This window comes from Eurytemora carolleeae, unplaced genomic scaffold (assembly GCF_000591075.1).
Source record: "Eurytemora carolleeae unplaced genomic scaffold, Eaff_2.0 scaffold448, whole genome shotgun sequence".
NCBI lineage: Eukaryota > Metazoa > Arthropoda > Copepoda > Calanoida > Temoridae > Eurytemora > Eurytemora carolleeae.
Genome location: NW_019396364.1, coordinates 234111 through 250915, shown reverse-complemented (window position 1 = coordinate 250915; position 16805 = coordinate 234111). Strand labels below are relative to the sequence as shown.

The window sequence follows — 16805 nt, the reverse complement described above, 5'->3', positions numbered from 1 at the left end:
CCCCTAGAATTATTTCTGTATACGCCCTTGCGTACAGTCCAAATACCTTGCATGTACTATACTTTATCTCTCATTCAAACAAAACTAGCAGGAAAAAGCATTGTTTCTAAAAAATCGACATTTAAATGGAGTCTTGAAGAGGATATTTGAACTTCCAAGTTTTCACCCTGACTTGGTAAAAACTTGGATTAAAAAAGTCGAGTTTAAGTTAAGTTTATACACCCAGATATGACTGGGATAAAACTGGGAAAATATTGGATTAAAAAAGTTGAGTTTAAGTCGAGTTTTTGATAAGTGGATTTCAACAGTGGAGTTTAAGTCGAGTTAAAGTGGAGTTTCAAAGTGGATATTTGTACTCCCAGTTTTCACTCTGACTGGTAAAAACTGGGATTCCAAAAAGTTGAGTTAAAGTCAAGTTTATTCACTCAGATTTTACCCAGTTGATAAGTGGATTTCAACAGTGAAGTTTAAGTCGAGTTAAAATGGAATTTTGAAGTGGATATTTGAACTCCCAGTTTTCACACTGACTTGGTAAAAACTGGGATTAAAAAAGTCGAGTTTATGCACCCAGATTTCACCCAGTTGGTGACTGGAATTCAAAAGTGGAGTTAAAGTCGAATTTAAGTAGAGCTTTGAAGTGGAGTTTAGAACAACTAGTTGACATCTATTTGTATCATCGATTTCTGTTTCCCATGGGTAGTTTTACGCTGTTTCTAGAGTTAATAAGTAATAAGATAAATTAATAAATGCAGCCGGCCTGTATAAATTCTGCAGCCAAATTTTAATATTAGCCTTTCGCAGTTTTTAATGACCATGATCATGATTTTCGACCATCTTAAATTAAAATAATAAAATTTATCAATTAAGATAAAAAACATTTTCTTTGGCGCTTCCCTCATCATTTCTGTTAGAAATTTTTACCATTTAGTTTTTTTCACTTAAGAAAACATTGGTCTAAGAGAAATGTAATTTATCTTATTACAAGAAAATTTTATAAATTTACTTTGTTAATTATGGGACTACAAAACAAACATTTAAGTTTGCAAATAAATGTTTAAGAAAATCAAGAAATTATAAGGATTATATCTGACGACTATGATTTTTGAGGAGCGCGCGCGAGGTTATCTAATACGTAGGCCCTCCTACTGGCAAGCTAGGGCAGTGGGACTAGGATTTCCAGCGAAAAGAAGAAATTGTTTCGCGATAAAACAAATTTTCGCCGAAAATCTCGCATTTTGTTCGCTCGTGAAAAATGCAAAAATTGAGTTTTTTTTTGCGAAATTTTACTTTTTGCTGTTTCGCAAAGAAATGCGAAATTTTCGCAAAATAAGAAAAGAGAAAATTGCAACAAAAAAAACGTGTAAATTGCAAAAAAAGAAGAATTTTTGCGAATTTTTCATCAAACTTTTATTGAAATAAGGGAAAAGAAATTATTAATTATGATATAATAAAAAACTTCTAATGATGAGCTGTTAGAGCAGAGAATTCCACAAATTTGTTTGCGCAATCAATTGGTGCAGCTATACAACACTTGTGGTTTTCGTTTTTTTGCGAAACAACTTTTTTGCGAAATAAACAAGAACATGCTCGCATTTTTCGAGAAAGTGCTCGTTCGCTGGAACCCCTGCATGCTAAAGAACTAAAAAAAGAGTATCCTACTCTATTCAAGTTCGCTGGAAACTCTGCATGGGACTAAAGAAGGAGTATCCTATTCTATTCAAGTTCGCTGGAAACCCTGCATGGGACTAAAGAAGGAGTATCCTATTCTATTCAAGTTCGCTGGATACCCTGCATGGGACTAAAGAATGAGTATCCTATCCTAATCAAGTTCGCTGGAAACCTTGCATGAGACTAAAGAATGAGTATCCTATCCTAATCAAGTTCGCTGGATACCCTGCATGGGACTAAAGAATGAGTATCCTATCCTAATCAAGTTCGCTGGAAACTCTGCATGGGACTAAAGAAGGAGTATACTATCCTATTCAAGTTCGCTGGAAACCTTGCATGGGACTAAAGAAAGAGTATCCTATCCTATTCAAGTTCGCTGGATACCCTGCATGGGACTAAAGAAAGAGTATCCTATCCTATTCAAGTTCGCTGGGAACCCTGCATGGGACTAAAGAAGGAGTATCCTATCCTAATCAAGTTTGCTGGAAACCTTGCATGGGACTAATGAAAGAGTATCCTATACTATTCAAGTTCGCTGGGAACCCTGCATGGGACTAAAGAAGGAGTATCCTATCCTAATCAAGTTCGCTGAATACCCTGCATGGGACTAAAGAAGGAGTATCCTATCCTATTCAAGTTCGCTGGGAACCTTGCATGAGACTAAAGAATGAGTATACTATCCTATTAAAGTTCGCTGGAAACCTTGCATGAGACTAAAGAAAGAGTATCCATCCTAATCAAGTTCGCTGGAAACCCTGCATGGGACTAATGAAAGAATATCTATTCTATTCAAGTTCGCTGGAAACCCTAAGTAGGGCTGAAGAAAGAGTATNCTATACTATCTAATCAATTTTGAAATATAGTGTGCACGCTCCCCAAAAAATATTGTTGATTACAGACGATTATAAAAAGTCGTCTTTCATCTTGAAATACAAGAAAAAACTATAAACATAGAAGCTAGATTCCACTATCATAATGCTAAGTCTACAGATTTGCCCCTGCACGGATCAGGAATTAATTGTATAAGAATTCGGGGGGAGGGGGACTTTTTAAAATTTTTGAAATTTTACATTTTTTTGTAATCGAATGGTTAAAAAAATTCAGTGAACCTTTTTTGTCGCAAAACCAAAGGTTCAGAAAAGCAAAAATGTGTATATATATTATTTCTATCAAATTCTAAAATTTTATTAAGATTGAATCACAGAATCACAGAAAATTTGCAAAATTGTAATAAAAAAATTCGTAATTTTCAGTTCTGATGTATTTTTTAATGAGAATTTCTTTAAATCCTCCAGTTCAAAAAACTAACAATTATCTGCATATGTAATAAATTGTTAAAAAGCAAATGGTTTTACAAAAACCTTAAAAATCAGTTGTTACGTGAAATGGGTTTGTGCACACTGCACAATTAGTCTAAAAGTTGTCTTCATGTTCCACAGTTTTGTGGTTCTCACTGTAAAATTTTAATAAAATATTGATGAAATAATGTATCACTGATTCCACAGAAAGGACTAAATATGTGTACTAATTTGTTTAAACCTGTCACAGTACGTACAATATCTGGCTTGATACACGAAAAGAGTTTAAATGAGCATGTATCAAGATCAAAAAAACATATACAAAAGTGTATGACCTTTAAGTAAATTATACCTTTTGTCTAATCTGTGTAATTTCTACAGCTAATAAAAAAAATATTTGATAAATATAAAAAAAATACTGATTTCATACAGGATGTCTCAATAAACATGGGAATTCAGTGACGAATTCTGCTATGTTTACAATTTGTTTATGTTTTGACCATGCATACGGTTGTACTTAGTAAAACAAAAAAATTACAGTTAACTAACAGAGTAAACTTGTCCGTCTTCACTGTTCATCTTGCAGAGACATATAGACAAATCTTTATAACAGTCATTTACCGTTTTACTAATAAAACTCTAGCAGACATAATAATATTATGGTTTTAGAAATTAGGAATTACTGCTAATTCACAACAAAGAGGATATCGAATTCGTTATTGAATTCCCATGTTTATTGGGACACTCTGTACACGTTCATTAAACGATTATATACATTCTATATATTTTTAAATAATTTTTTCGAAATATTTTTTTTAAGGATTAAAAATACAATTCTCTACAGGGAAAACCAGAAAGACGACATTAAAGCAATATTGTATCAAGTGTATTTGATTTTATAACAACACAAATGGCCTTACTTTCAGTAGCCTAAAATAAAAAAGTGAAATGATCAGTGCACACTGTACCATTGTTGTGTTTTATGTTCATCGAACTAAAGTCAAAACTTGAGTCTAAAAGTCGTCTTCCTATAATTTCACAGTTTTCTGAGTCTCACTGTAATAATCAGGGACACATGTATCGAACCATGATACGAATACACTGAAGTTTTTAATCAAAAATCATTTAGAAAAGTTCATGACTTCATAGAAAAGAATACTTTGTTGTCTTATTTGTGTAATCTGTAAAACATTTTAAAAACACATAGGATAAAGATTTTAAAAATTGAAGATTGTATAACATTCAGCAAAAGATATACATTCAGGGTTCCCTGTAGCTGTAAAATTGTGTGTTTCTTTCTTTGCCAGATTTTAATTCTAGCTGAAGTGCCAGGCGTTGCCCGTGCAATTAAAAAACGAAATTTGAAGTAAACTTAAATCTCAAATTAAAAATCTATTTTTTTAGCCTATGTTCCTCCCGGGATACACATGGGTTCCCTCAAAAATAATTAACCTATTTGGTGCGTTTCAATAAGTTGAGATTTTTAGAGTTTTTGAAAAAAGCGGAAACGGATCAAAAATATGAGGAAACGGACCTAAAATTTGAGGAAACCGATTAATTTATCTTGAGTCCAAAAGTGATAAAATGTATTGTCAAATGTCGCGGTGTAATACTTCAAGTTTCGAGCAATTTTGCAATGTTTTATACAGCCTCGAAATTGTAACTCTTCCTTTTTTACAGGTTTTGAAGAACTTCCTGACGTATGTTGATCAGCTGGAGGAACTGGTTACAAAGGATAAGATGGAGATAACAGAGAAGGAGTTCAAGCAGGCCCTCGACAAGATCACAGGGGACAAGGTAGAGAACCTCCTCATTAAAGGGAATATACGTGATTATATAAAAGAGTCTGTATGAATAGATGAGAACTTTAAAATATGTCCCTTCAAATGTTTAGAATCCTTGTGTAAAGATAAATAACAAGAAGTATTGCTTAGTTTCACGAGCTTTCTTTTTTTAATTGAAATTGATCCTTTAATCCATCCCTATTTACAATACTAAAACTCAGGAATTGAGTCTTTGCCACAAACTCTGCTTTTCTATTTCCTATATCTTTGCAACCCAATGTCGTAGACCTTAGATATTTCTAATCTGTTGGATCAAGGTGTCTAAGTTTGAAATGTAAAAGGTTCACACCATCTGGTTGCAAAGATAAAGGGATTAGAAAAATTGAGTTTGTAGCAAAGCCTCAATTTCTTTCCTTTAAATTCAGGTTCCAGCTGAAGAAGCAGAGTTTATATTCCGAATGTTTGACAAGAACAAGGACAGAATGATCAATAGGAATACGGAGCTTAATATACCATCAACAGATCATAAACAGTAGCCTTCTTCACGATCATTGAGCTAGAGATTATAAAAATAGATATTATTCATGATCATTGAGCGGGAGATCATGAGAAATAGACATTCTTCATGATCAGTGAGCTGGAGATTATATACAGTTGATATTCTTCCTGATCATTGAGCTGGAGATCATAAGAAATAGATATTATTTATGATCAGTGAGCTGGAGATCATAAGAAATAGATATTCTTCATGATCAGTGAGCTGGAGATCATAAGAAATAGTTATCATTCACGATCATTGAGCTGGAGATCATAAGAAATAGATATTCTTCATGATCAGTGAGCTGGAGATCATAAGAAATAGATATTCTTCATGATCATTGAGCTGGAGATCACAAAAATAGATATTCTTCATGTTCATTGAGCTGAAGATCACAAAAATAGATATTCTTCATGATCATTGAGCTGAAGATCACAAAAATAGATATTCTTCATGATCATTGAGCTGGAGATCATAATTTAAACAATCGAGTTTCGTTTAGATTTAAAAAAAAGGATCTCCAAAACGAATATCTAAACAAGAAACGATTGTTTCGTTTTCAAAAACGATTCCCACAAGTCATTGAAGTGTTTCGACATTTGTAAACTCAGAACTTCCGTAACCAGTGAATGCTTAAGCCAAATCTAAAATTGTATATGACTTTTTCTCTTAATTCTTTGACAAATTTGATGTATTAAAATAGCGAATCAAATACTCACACTATCCAAAGACTGACTTTTCTATGCAAACCTTCGGCATCTACTATATATGCTCATTTTATCCATATCAATAAGTTTTTAAAATCTTTGCATTTTCTTTCTTAAATGACACTCCAATTCCAACTATTCCAATATACATTTGTTGGAACTGCTTACATTAATACTTTTTTGATAATCATTATGGTGTTTTGTATTCTAAGAATGCAAATTTTCAATTATTTGACTGTAATACAGTTTTTCACATAAACCAGAACTTGAGAATGGATTATATTTTTAAGTAAAAAAATGAAGAAATAAAATTTACGAGTTAAATTCTCCCTGAATTTGTGCATGAACGCTTTTAGAGCGAATAAAAGTCATCAGGGACGTATCCGGGCCCCGGGGTGTGGAGGGAATGGGGGATAATATATTTGACCAACCCCCAACCCCCTTCCCCGTAAATACTTTGTATACGCCCCTGGTATACATTATTAACTTGTGAATAAAATATTCAAACTATTGTTTTTAGTCAAATAATATTGTAACTTACTATCATAAATTAAGCAATTGAAAATTTTTATTACGTCCTTTTTGGAAAAAGCTTATTGTCTTTTTTAGCTGTAAATTATGCCGTAAATTATTGAACAATACAATCAAACTTTAATACAGAATTAAACCGAGTTTTATTTAGTAATGATGGAACATAAGTGTTTAGCACGTCTCATCTTAACCTACATCTTAACATACTTGGGAAAAATATAAAATTTAGAATTCCTTTTTCTGACATAAGAATGATGCTTTATATTTTCAATAATTAAGAAGTGGAGGTAAAAGAATTTAGAAAGCTTAAAATTAAATTCTAAAGAGAAATCTATTTTAAAAATTTCAGAAGACAAAGCAAGGATATATCCATCATTTTTGCTCATCGAATGATACAAAGGGAACAATCTAAATGGGTAAAATGGAGTTTTAAATTTTAATCGAGTTTAAAAATGGAGTTTTAATCGGCTATAGTCGTGCCATACAAGGATTAAAACTCGACTTTTCACCAAGATGATTTCTGGATGATATCTGGGTAATATCTGGATGATGAGAAGTGGAGTTTTAATCGAGTTTAAAAGTGGAGTTTTCACCGGCAATAGTCGTGCCATATATGGGTTAAAACTCGACTTTTCACCAAGTTGGGGGGTTGTAAAAAATATCGACCGGGTGATATTTGGACGATATGTAAGTGATATCTGGAGGGTGTGTCTGATATCTGGATAATATCTATATGAAATGTGGATGATATCTGGATGGTATGTGAGTGATATCTGGATGAAATGTGGGTGATAATTGGATGATATCTGGATAATATGTGGGTGATATCTGGATGATATCTAGACGATATGTGGATGTTATGTGGGTGATATCTAGATGGTATATGGTTGATCTGTGGATAATATTGTATTTAACAACTGCTTATGCTGTAAGGCACGACTTAACTTTCATAAAACTATACTAGAGAGAGAGAGAACAAGAAAAATACAAATATAACACTTTATTGTCAGGTACAAATTTTCATATTTACAAATGGATTCTTCAGAGTGAATATCAAAACTTTATAATACTAGTGGTATACATTCTACTTCTTAGCAGCAACCTTCTTTGCGGCGAGTTTCTTGGCAGCCGGCTTCTTTACGGCTGATTTCTTGGCAGCCGGCTTCTTGACTGCCTTCTTGGCAGCTGGCTTTGCAGCAACCTTCTTCACAGCAGGTTTCTTAGCAGCCTTCTTATCTCCAGGTTTCTTGACAGTCTTCTTTGCAGGCTTCTCAGCTTTGACTGGTGCGGGAAGCTTGAAGCATCCAGATCCCTTCTTTCCAGCAGCTCCGCCAGCAACAATCTTCTTGGCAGCAATCATCTTCCTCAGGGCAATTCGTACATGACCCTGAGCCTTGGCAGCATCTCCAAGTTTGAAGTAGGCGAGAATGTACTTGAGTATAGCCTGGCGAGATGATCCATTCCTCTCCTTCAATGCGGTCACAGCGGTAGCGATCATGGAAGCGAATGTAGGGTGAGCGGCGCTAACCTTCTTGACTGAAGAGGTTTCCTTGGCAGCAACCTTCTTGCTCTTGGGTGTAGCGACGGCAGGAGCGACAGCTTCGCCTTCAACAGACATGATGATTGATGATAAATTGATAGAGATGTGGCTTCTTCCAAATGTGTTTATCGAATTTTATGTAAAATGGCCCAATGGGTCGGACTGAATATAAGTATTATTGAAGAGAACCAAATAGAGAGCGGTATCCTCTCCTCCGTCAAGTGAACTGCACGGGATTTCTTTCAATTTGTGTTTCCTTTGCATCTTTAACAGTTAATATCACAAAAACGCATTGTTTTTTTTTAAATTAAAAAAATTGCATCATTTCATTGAGTCCTGATGTGTAATTGTTTAAAACAGAATTTTCGCAGACCCAGAATTTTCAAAGATATGGCTTCAAACGTTCGAAAATTTCTTTAAATCTGTTTAGTTTTTCAACATTTTTGTTCAAACTAACATTAAAAAATCAAATTTTTTATATCTTTTATACTTTTATATCAAATTATAAAGATATATATATTCATATATAACTTAAAAATAACAAAATGTTGTTTAGAAAGGGGTGAAAATTTAGTTTAAAGTTGATAAACAGGGACAACTATTTTTCCAATTTGAAACTTTACCACCCTAAATTAAGAAAACCGCGCACTTTGTGAAAATAACTAATTCTAGAATATATTTTAGTTTATTAAAAATTGTAAAATCGAGAAAACTTTGCGAAAAAAATGTTTGTTGCGAGTAAAACAATAAGTTAAACCTAACTTTAATACATGCTGGCAATTATAACATCTATAAAGTATCAAAATCTGCAGAAAACGGCGCACTTTAACTAATTGTGGAAATAAGTAAATTCAAAAATATATTTTAATTGATTAAAAATTGTAAAAGTCAGGAAACTTTGCGAAAAAAGTTCTACTTTAAAATCGGTACCAATTTACTGTCAAAGGTACTCAAAAAATATGTTAATTATTGGCTATTGCTTTAACTTTAAAATTTTCCACTCAGCCATCTCAGACGAGAAAAATATAAATATATATAAAGAAAAGGGTGTGAACAGAAATAAATTGGGGGGGGGGAGGCGAAATTCGGGCAAAGCGCAAAAAAAAATTTGCCCCTCCCCTGAGCTTCCAAGGGGGCAAAATTTGAAATGAAAATTCATAACATTTGGCTTCTTGGATATTAGGCATAAGAAAGATATTTTAAAGGTACACATAAGAGTCATAGGGCGTATACAGGGGGGGCAAGGGGGCAGTGCCCCCATAGAACTGAGAGCTTTCTCACTTTTCAAATCTTAAACTCAAGAGTGAAGAACATAAAAAAATAGTTTGCTATTCATTCAGTGCACTAAGAAGATTATATACATATACCACCATGTCCGAATGAAAAATCTATTTAGAATGCACATCCTAATGTTTGGCTTGGCTCGTTTGGCTTTAGTTTGGAGGTAGTAAGAGACCAATTTTTTTTTTTTTTAATTCGAATTTAATTTACTTTAATCATTGCACCGCTGTTTTGTAATCTTTTCTTTGTATTAAAAACTATCTGAAGTGCCAGGCGTTGCCCGTGGAATTTTAAAAATCGAATTAAAACAAAAAACGTGATTTATTTAGCTTATGTCATCCCCAAGGGTATCGCATGAGTTTCCTTACTAAAATTCAGCCCATTTGATTCAGCTCCGTTTGGCCATGCCATAGCAAACATATAAATGAACAAAGAGCGGTGACATGGAAACGCCTCAACACGGAAACGACTCAACACGGAAACGGATCAAAAATTATTTTTGAGGAATTTCCGTTTTTTTAGAAATTCGAGGAAATCCCTCAAAAGTTCAGAATTGTTAAGGGATTTCCGAATGTTTTGTATCCGTTTCCCAATATTTAGAGTTGAATGGTTTCCTCTTTTTTTTTATCAATTTCCTCATATTTGTAGGTCTGTTTCCTCATATTTTAGGTCCGTTTCCTCATATTTTTGATCCGTTTCCGCTTTTTTCAAAAACTTTCAAATCTCATTTTGTTGATCTGTTTCCTCAAATTTTAGGTCCGTTTCCTCATATTTTTGATCCGTTTCCACTTTTTTTTAAAAACTTTGAAAATCTCATTTTTTATCGGTTTCCTCAAATTTTAGGTCCGTTTCCTCATACTTTGATCAGTTTCCGCTTTTTTCAAAAACTTTAAAATTTTTAATTTGTTGATTGGTTTCCTGAAATTTTAGGTCCGTTTCCTCATTTTTTTGATCCATTTCCTCTTAGTCAAAAACTTTAAAATGATCTTTTTTTGGTATCCGCAGGGGAGTACCGAGAGTATTTTCAGAATTTGAAGTAAAAAACGGCATTTTTTAATCGTTGAAGGGTTTGCTCTGCGCTCAATAATATACCAAATTCTTATAAAAACAAAGAGAACTCTTAGTCAATAAAAAATATTTGATAAATATAAAAAAATACTGATTTCATACAGGATGTCTCAATAAACATGGGAATTCAGTGACGAATTCTGCTATGTTTACAATTTGTTTATGTTTTGACCATGCATACGGTTGTACTTAGTAAAACAAAAAAATTACAGTTAACTAACAGAGTAAATTTGTCCGTCTTCACTGTTCATCTTGCAGAGATATATAGACAAATCTTCATAACAGTCATTTAGCGTTTTCACTAAAAAAACTCTAGCAGACATAATAATATTATGGTTTTAGAAATTAGAAATTACACTGTTAATTCATAACAAAGAGGATATCGAATTCGTCAATGAATTCTCATGTTTATTGGGACACTCTGTACACGTTCATTAAACGACATACATTCTATAAATGTTTAAATAACTTTTTCGAACTAATTTTTTAAGGATTTCTCTACAGGGAAAACCAGAAAGACGACATTAAAGCAATATTGTATCAAGTGTATAACAACACAAATGGCCTTACTTTCAGTAGCCTAAAATAAAATAGTGAAATGATCAGTGCACACTATACCATTGTTGTGTTTTATAATCATCGACCTAAAGTCAAAACTTGAGTCTAAAAGTCGTCTTCCTATAATTTTACAGTCTGAGTCTCACTGTAATGCAGGGAAACATGTATTTATGTATAGAACCATGATACGAATACACTTAAGTTTTTAATCAAAAAGCATTTACAAAAGTTCATGACTTCAAAGAAAAGAATACTTTATTGCCTTATTTGTGTAATCTGTAAAACATTTTAAAACACATAGGATAAAGATTTTTAAAAAATTGAAGATTGTATAACATTCAGCAAAAGATTTACATTCGCGAAATAAGAAATTAGAAAATTGCAACTAAAAAAAACGCGTAAATTGCAAAAAAGCAGAATTTTTCCGAATTTTTCATCAAAATTTTATTGAAAGAAAGCAAAAGAAATTATTAATTATGATATAATACAAAATTTCTAATGCTGAGCTGTTAGAGCTGAGAATTCCACAAATTTGTTTAATTAATTGGTGCAGCTATACAACACTTGTGGTTTTCGTTTTTTTTTTTGAAACTACTTTTTCGCGAAATACACAAGAACATGCTCGCATTTTTTCGAGAAAGTGCTCTTTCGCTGGAACCCCTGCATGCTTAAGAACTAAAAAAAGAGTATCCTATCCTATTCAAGTTCGCTGGAACCCCTGTATGGGACTGAAAAAAGAGTATCCTATCCTAATCAAGTTCGCTGGAAACCCTGCATGGGACTAAAGAAGGAGTATCCTATCCTAATCAAGTTCGCTGGAAACCCTGCATGGGACTAAAGGAGTATCCTATCCTAATCAAGTTCGCTGGAAACCCTGCATGGGACTAAAGAAGGAGTATTCTATCCTAATCAAGTTCGCTGGAAACCCTGCATGAGACTAAAGAAGGAGTATCCTATCCTAATCAAGTTCGCTGGAAACCCTGCATGGGACTAAAGAAGGAGTATCCTATCCTAATCAAGTTCGCTGGAAACCCTGCATGGGACTAAAGAAGGAGTATCCTATCCTAATCAAGTTCGCTGGAAACCCTAAGTAGGACTGAAGAAAGAGTATCCTATCCTAATCAAGTTTGCTGGAAACCCTGCATGAGACTAAAGAAGGAGTATCCTATCCTAATCAAGTTTGGTGGAAACCCTGCATGGGACTGAAGAAATAGTATCCTATCCAATCAAATTCGCTGGAAACCCTCAGTAAGACTAAAGAGAGAGTATCCTATCCTATTAAGTTCCATGCAGGGAATCAAAATAAAAAAATTACCACAAATATATATTATGTACGAATGTCGAATGTTTAACTAATTTGGTTTAAAAAGGTGAAACGTTTTATTTACTTCTACTTAAACAAAATACCTTATTATCAATTGCTGTTAAATTACAATATGTTGCATTTTGAACCAAAAACTTTTATTCTCTATCCTTAAAACGTTGTAAAAAAATATCATTTATTCTGTGCTAATACATTTAAGTATTTGAGGTATGAATATGAATTTTCGTTTGTACTTCTTAAAACTGGCTTGGTCAAAATAATCACAGATTTTCAGGAAATGGTACATAAGAGAATATGTACACGGTGTACGCCGTACGGTATATGATAAAGTGTACATTGTGTTTATTCCAGATCAGAGTCACTGTCTTCAAGCATCTGCTTCCGGTTTCCCCTTGAAGACCTGAGAAACATTCATTTGAAAATAAATCAATTTTTATTATGTTTTCAAAAAACGAAGACGACTTTTGATCAAGCTTAAAATAAACTGAAACTTCACAACCAGTGGTCTTCTTATTCTCCAGTTTTATGGGTTTCATTTTTAGATTAGAAAGGCTATTTTTTCAAGCTTTCAAATTTACCTTGGTTCAGGTTTCTTTGTCTCTTGAGTCTGTGCTGCAGGTTGTTTAGAATACTGAGACTGTGAGCTACCGAAGGATAAAGTGGTTTGTTTCATTCCACCCCTGGAATGAAAATAAAATAAGAAAACAATCAAAAATGAAATTTAATCATTTTACATTGTTTGTTTGAACAGAATCACGATGGTTTAGATAAATATTAATATCGTCTTCCATCATTGCTGCTTATATTTTAGTAAATCATAAAATATTCAAACTTACCGTCGTTATATAAGTAAAAATAGACAACTTTTTGCTCATTAATTGTAGAATATTTTTTTTTTCATGAAAGCTTTATCATTAATAAAAATTGAGAACGCTTGCAAAATTTCTTTGCCAATGACTGGAAATGGGTCTAAATACAGATTTAGTCCGGTGTAGGTAAAATAAGGCATTCATGCGGCATGCCAGAGGAAACAGTCATTAGGCTGTAAAGCCTGCAGTGAAGTGATGGGCTTGTGTTACTTCCAGGACTAATACTTTTTAATTTATATAGAAAAACGCCCTCAGTAGAAATATGAATAATGAAGCAACCTGTGAATTCATTTTTTCATTTACCTTGCCTCTGTTTTTCCTCTTCCTCTTCCAGTAGCAACAGGTCCTTCCTTTCCTCTTCCTCCTCCTCTGGTCCCTCTACCCCCTCTACTCCCTCGACCTCCTCTACTTCCCGGTCCTCCCTTAGCCACCGCCTTGCTAGGGACGGTCTCCTCCATATCATCCGAGGATACATTAAAGCTATCCTCCTTCTCCTCCTCATTCCGTTCAGGAGCTTTAGTAACCTTCCTGGACGCGTCCTCGAACTCCTGTTTGGCCAGCTCCCCCTCCTTCTCCTCGTCTAGCCTGGACTGTAGTTCCTCTATAGCAGCGGAGATATCCCTCTCTTCCTCCAGGTCATTCATCGTCTCCGTATCCTTCAACCTCGCCTGCCCAAACTCAAACTTAAACAATTTTGCGCCTAAAGCTAAATCAAGCTAAATAAAGCTTAACTTGATTTAGACTAGTCTAACTTTTACATTTCAAAATGGGAAATATTTAACCGAATAAAAAAATTAATTTTCCAGGTAATATACAATATACATACTGTATGTGCGTATTTAATAGATAAAGTAATTTGTTTAAGTTTCCTGTCTTCTGGCGAGCTGCTTTTTTACGTTATATTCAACAGCTTCACTAAAAAAGATTAGATTTAGTTTTATAAAACTAAGAACTTGGAAAAAAATCAGGTAAGGAAAAGGCAATGAAATAAAATATGGCTAAATATTATTAAATCAAGTTGACAACCTAGAGGTAAAAAAAGCTTTTGAAAGTAAGAAGAGGTTTGATCAGAAAGATAAAATTATTGAACTGCATCATGATAATCAGTTTATTTGGATTCCTAAATACAGAATCACCAGATAAAATTAGAAAACAAAACATAAGTGTTCCTGTTGCTCTTAGATTAGGAAAACATAATTAAAGGGGCTAAGCACGAAATTTCAAGTGACCCTCCATTTTTAGTATGGAACATCAGATTTACAACGGTACCTTTTTAACCTTGATCTGAGTAATAATAAGGAAGATATCGCGAAAAATGTTGAATTCTGAAAATTTTCATCATCGATCTCTACTGGATAAATCAGAAATTTGCTTTAAAGAAATTTTAAAATTAAAAAACATGGATATTTCATTCATCCTTGATTACACAAAGGTTTAAGGGGAACCATCGATCAGTTATTAATTTATTAGATTTTTTCTTATTAAATCAGAAATTACTAGATATTTTCAATTTTTAAACAACAAACATTATTTTTGAATAATGAATAATTAATATCTTACGAGTCAGACTTCTGAATGTAATTCTCTACAGCAGCTGTTAACCCTGTAACAGACAGTATACTCATCTTACACCGAGATCAGAATATGTAAACAAAATGTTGTTAGATAAATATAATTTTCGATTGAAACAGACTTGATTTAATAAGTAGAAATTTTAAAAGTGTTTTTAAAAGGCAGGTAGTTCTTAAGTTAGTGAACAGTCACTTTGAAGATTAATATTCAGGATTTCCTTGTCGCTGTCTTTCTCTTTAAAATAGAGTTTGATGTAATCTTCCATAGACTTTCCAGTATCCAATCCTAGCAATACATCTGGCCCTTCATCTCCATCCTGTACAGTGTACAATGTATGTTTGTTCGACCGATCATAACTCAGGAACCCCTGGACCGATTTGCCTAAAATTTTTATTGGGGAACTCGGGGGACCCACGGTAATTTTCTTAACTTGGTTTTGAGTTCGTTGACTTTTAAAGCAAAAATTAAGTTTCCTGGTAAAATCGTCTAAGTGCGGGTAAACGACGAAAGTAACCATTAGTAATCTGGGCAGCGCCGGGTTCCCAAGCTAGTGCATATAACGTTGTAATCTCTGTTTGTCTGTCCGATCATAACTCAGAAACCCCATGACCGATTAGCCACAAATTTTGACTGATGAACTGGGGAATACCACGGGAATGTTCTTTGTTCAGTTTTGAGATTTTAGGGTATATAAGGAAAACTCAAATCGATATTTAAGACGAAGCGAGGATTAACGGCGGGAGTAACTATGATGAACCTGGGCAACGATAGTTAATTATATATGCAATATAGTTTACAGTGCAGTATTAAGTATAAAGTACCTTGATAACTCTATCCGCAGCGCGTCTCTTAAAGAGAAGAATATCGCCTGGGTTTGCTACCCGGTCTATAAAACCGTTCCCAAACCTTAACAAAATTATGAGAACAAAAAATAAAATTTAATTTGTTGAAATTTTTAATATTCTTCTCAGAAATTATATATAATATGATAATCTTCCGAGGAAAAAATGTAAAAATGGAAATGCTTGAGTTATAGAATGCATCAAGATTATTTCATCAAGTTTAAAAATTTCATTATTACATCTTTATCCTCATAAGATTGACTTTATTTGTGAGGTTCCATGAGCACATACCCACAAAATTATTTCAAGTTGGAAAAGTAAACATTTTGAACGGTTGCAAATAAGTTTTATCCTTTCGTTCTGACTATCCCTGTTTTTTATTTTTCTAATGTAATAATGTTAAAAACTATTTTATAAGTAAAAAATTGGTTCTGAATTTGAAAGTGATGCATTCAATGCATGTGGTGTGATTGTGTGATTGATTCCTTAGCTAAGTTTGTTTGTAATGCATTTGCTTGTTTTTTCAAGTTGATACTATACATTTAGATACAGCATGTTGAATGTTCCCTGAGTTTTTATAATGGTGAGAAGGTATTGTAGTGGGTTGTCCCAATCTACTGAACAAAATCGTGATTTCATTTACAGAAGAAATCATTTCCCAGATATTAGATCCTAAATCTTCCAAAAAGAGGAGTGAAATACGGTGTTTCTATTAAGAACCAGTTTGACCTGAAATGATGAAGATCTTTGTCTTTTAATTATGAAGCAAGATTTACTGGTTTGTTTTCATTGCTATGGAGTATGGAGTGCTAAGAACCCCTTAAAAGATCGTGACACTGGTGGTATTTCAATAAGTTTTTATAAACAAAACATTTTTTGGTTTTGATTTTGGTTTTACTTTATCATCTCGAGCTATGCGAGATATGGTGACTGCTGACACAGGCTGAGGTACTTTTAAACCATATAAAGTGAAAAAACAATTGATTAAAATTATGAAGACATGATAACCTTTCCATTTTTGAAAAGCTAGTAGTAGAAAGCAGTTGAGGTGTCAACACCTCCTCTCTCTAAGAGAAAGCATGCAAAATGCTTGCAGAATATTTTCAGGACTAGGGCCGCAACCCTTATATAACCTTTATACTGTCAATGGTAGATGTCAAAGTCTGCTACAGTCAACAAGAATGGGTTCACACCCTTTGCTAATGGTAGATGTCAAAGTCTACTA

General features: G+C 33.5%; 3 protein-coding genes across 3 annotated transcripts in view; 1 reads left to right on the top strand and 2 right to left on the bottom strand.

Annotated features, from left to right (window-relative positions):
- Positions 1 to 6657, top strand: part of LOC111701773 (uncharacterized) — an 8275-nt gene extending 1618 nt beyond the window's left edge. The window contains exons 3-4 of the mRNA XM_023473186.1: positions 4647 to 4763; positions 5176 to 6657. Of these exons, the coding sequence (XP_023328954.1) occupies positions 4647 to 4763; positions 5176 to 5286 (228 nt within the window). The 3' untranslated portion in view covers positions 5287 to 6657. The remainder of the gene's footprint in view (positions 1 to 4646; positions 4764 to 5175) is intronic.
- An 852-nt stretch (positions 6658 to 7509) lies between these two features.
- Positions 7510 to 8211, bottom strand: LOC111701770 (histone H1-delta). The gene has a single exon (XM_023473182.1). It carries the CDS (start codon positions 8142 to 8144, stop codon positions 7611 to 7613), a length of 534 nt encoding a protein of 177 aa, XP_023328950.1. The 5' UTR covers positions 8145 to 8211; the 3' UTR covers positions 7510 to 7610.
- Positions 8212 to 12458: 4247 nt separating this feature from the next.
- The window catches only part of LOC111701776 (double-strand break repair protein MRE11), a 15233-nt gene continuing 10886 nt past the window's right edge, over positions 12459 to 16805 (bottom strand). The window contains exons 13-19 of the mRNA XM_023473188.1: positions 15560 to 15644; positions 14956 to 15054; positions 14727 to 14791; positions 14036 to 14081; positions 13470 to 13834; positions 12876 to 12977; positions 12459 to 12697 (exon numbers count right to left, since the gene is read on the bottom strand). Coding sequence (XP_023328956.1) covers positions 12640 to 12697; positions 12876 to 12977; positions 13470 to 13834; positions 14036 to 14081; positions 14727 to 14791; positions 14956 to 15054; positions 15560 to 15644 — 820 coding nt within the window. The 3' untranslated portion in view covers positions 12459 to 12639. The remainder of the gene's footprint in view (positions 12698 to 12875; positions 12978 to 13469; positions 13835 to 14035; positions 14082 to 14726; positions 14792 to 14955; positions 15055 to 15559; positions 15645 to 16805) is intronic.